The sequence below is a fragment of the Eimeria tenella genome, genomic scaffold (genome assembly GCF_000499545.2).
Source record: "Eimeria tenella Houghton genomic scaffold, Eth_scaff64, whole genome shotgun sequence".
Classification (NCBI taxonomy): Eukaryota; Apicomplexa; class Conoidasida; order Eucoccidiorida; family Eimeriidae; genus Eimeria; species Eimeria tenella.
In genome coordinates, this window is record NW_013543430.1 from 78,873 (window position 1) to 80,104 (window position 1,232).

At 62.7% G+C, this 1,232-nt stretch overlaps 1 protein-coding gene across 1 annotated transcript in view; it reads right to left on the reverse strand.

The window, feature by feature from the left end:
* ETH_00033330 (uncharacterized protein) overlaps positions 1 to 1,232 on the reverse strand; it is a gene marked incomplete at both ends in the record, with an annotated part of 3,367 nt that overhangs the window by 322 nt on the left and 1,813 nt on the right. Inside the window, one exon of the mRNA XM_013377847.1 lies at positions 48 to 1,202. Within this exon, the coding sequence (XP_013233301.1) occupies positions 48 to 1,202 (1,155 nt within the window). The remainder of the gene's footprint in view (positions 1 to 47; positions 1,203 to 1,232) is intronic.

The following is a 1,232-nucleotide window of genomic DNA, read 5'->3' on the forward strand; positions in this document are numbered from 1 at the left end:
CTGCTGCTGCTGCTGCTGCTGCTGCTGCTGGCGTTTGTTTGAGGGACAGTTAAGACCATCAGCAGCAACGGCTGCACGAGTCCAGCAGCAGCAGAGGCCCTCTTTGCATATACTGCTTCGCGGGCAGCATCGGCAGCTCGTCGCCACTTTTGCTGCTGATGTTCTGCTGCTGCAGCAAATTCCTTTGCTGCTGTCTCGTTCCAACCAGCAGCAGCAGCAGCAGCAGCAGCGCTCCTGTCTTTTTTGGGCTGCTGCTTTGCATTCTTCTTTTTCTTCTTGCCTTTTCCCGTGTCAGTGCCACCTCCAGAGTCAGAAGCTTCGGCGTCGCTGCCGGCGTTGCTGCCGCTGCTGCTGCTGCTGCTGCTGCTGCTGCTGCTGACGAGGCTGACTGAGCTGGAGCTGCTGCTGGCGGACTCCGAAGCAACAAAACTCGCAGAAGAAGGCGAAGTGTCTCCTTTGTCTTTTGTTTGTCTCTTTTGTCCTTTTCTTTTGGCTGAAGCCTTTGCGCGGCTGCTGCTGCGGCTCCCCTTCTTCCCCCCTGCTGCTGCTGCTGCTGCTGCTGCTGCTGCTGCTCGCCCTGTCTTCTTCTTCGCTGGCAGCTTTTGCTGCTTCTCTACTGCCTCCGAGTCCTCAGCTTCTGTTTCTTTTTCTTTTTCTTTTTCGCTGTCTCCGCTGTCCCCTGGGGGCCCCCTCCCCTTATGAGGGGGGCCACCCCTGCCCCGCTGGGCCCTGGGGCCCCCCCTGGGGGCCCTGGGGGCCCCCTTGGGGGCCCCCTTAGGGGCCCCCTTGGAAAGCCCTTTGGGGGCCCCCTTGGGGGCCCCCTTGGGGGCCCTGGGGGCCCCCTCATCTGAGCCGCTGGGGCCCTCCGGGTCTGTTGAAAGCTCTCCAGAAAGAGTTGCAGATACTGCAGCACGGGCCCGCCGTGTTGCTGCTCGTTGCGGGCGCCCCCCCGCTGCTTCTGCTGCTGCTGCTGCTGCTGCTGCTGCTGCTGCTTCTTGTATCCCAGGTGTACGTACACCCGGGCTCGGACTCCGGCTGCTGCAGGCTCCATGGGCTGGAGAGGACCTGGATGGAGAAGCAGCTTCGTGGGCCCTAGAACGAGCGCCAGCCCTGTTGCAGGAGCTGCTGCTGCTGCTGCTGCTGCTGCTGCAGTTAGCGTGGCGCAGCTGCGACCCGCTGGCCAGGAAAACGGCGATGAAGCCCTGGGAGGCCACGGCCACGACAGAGCCGCT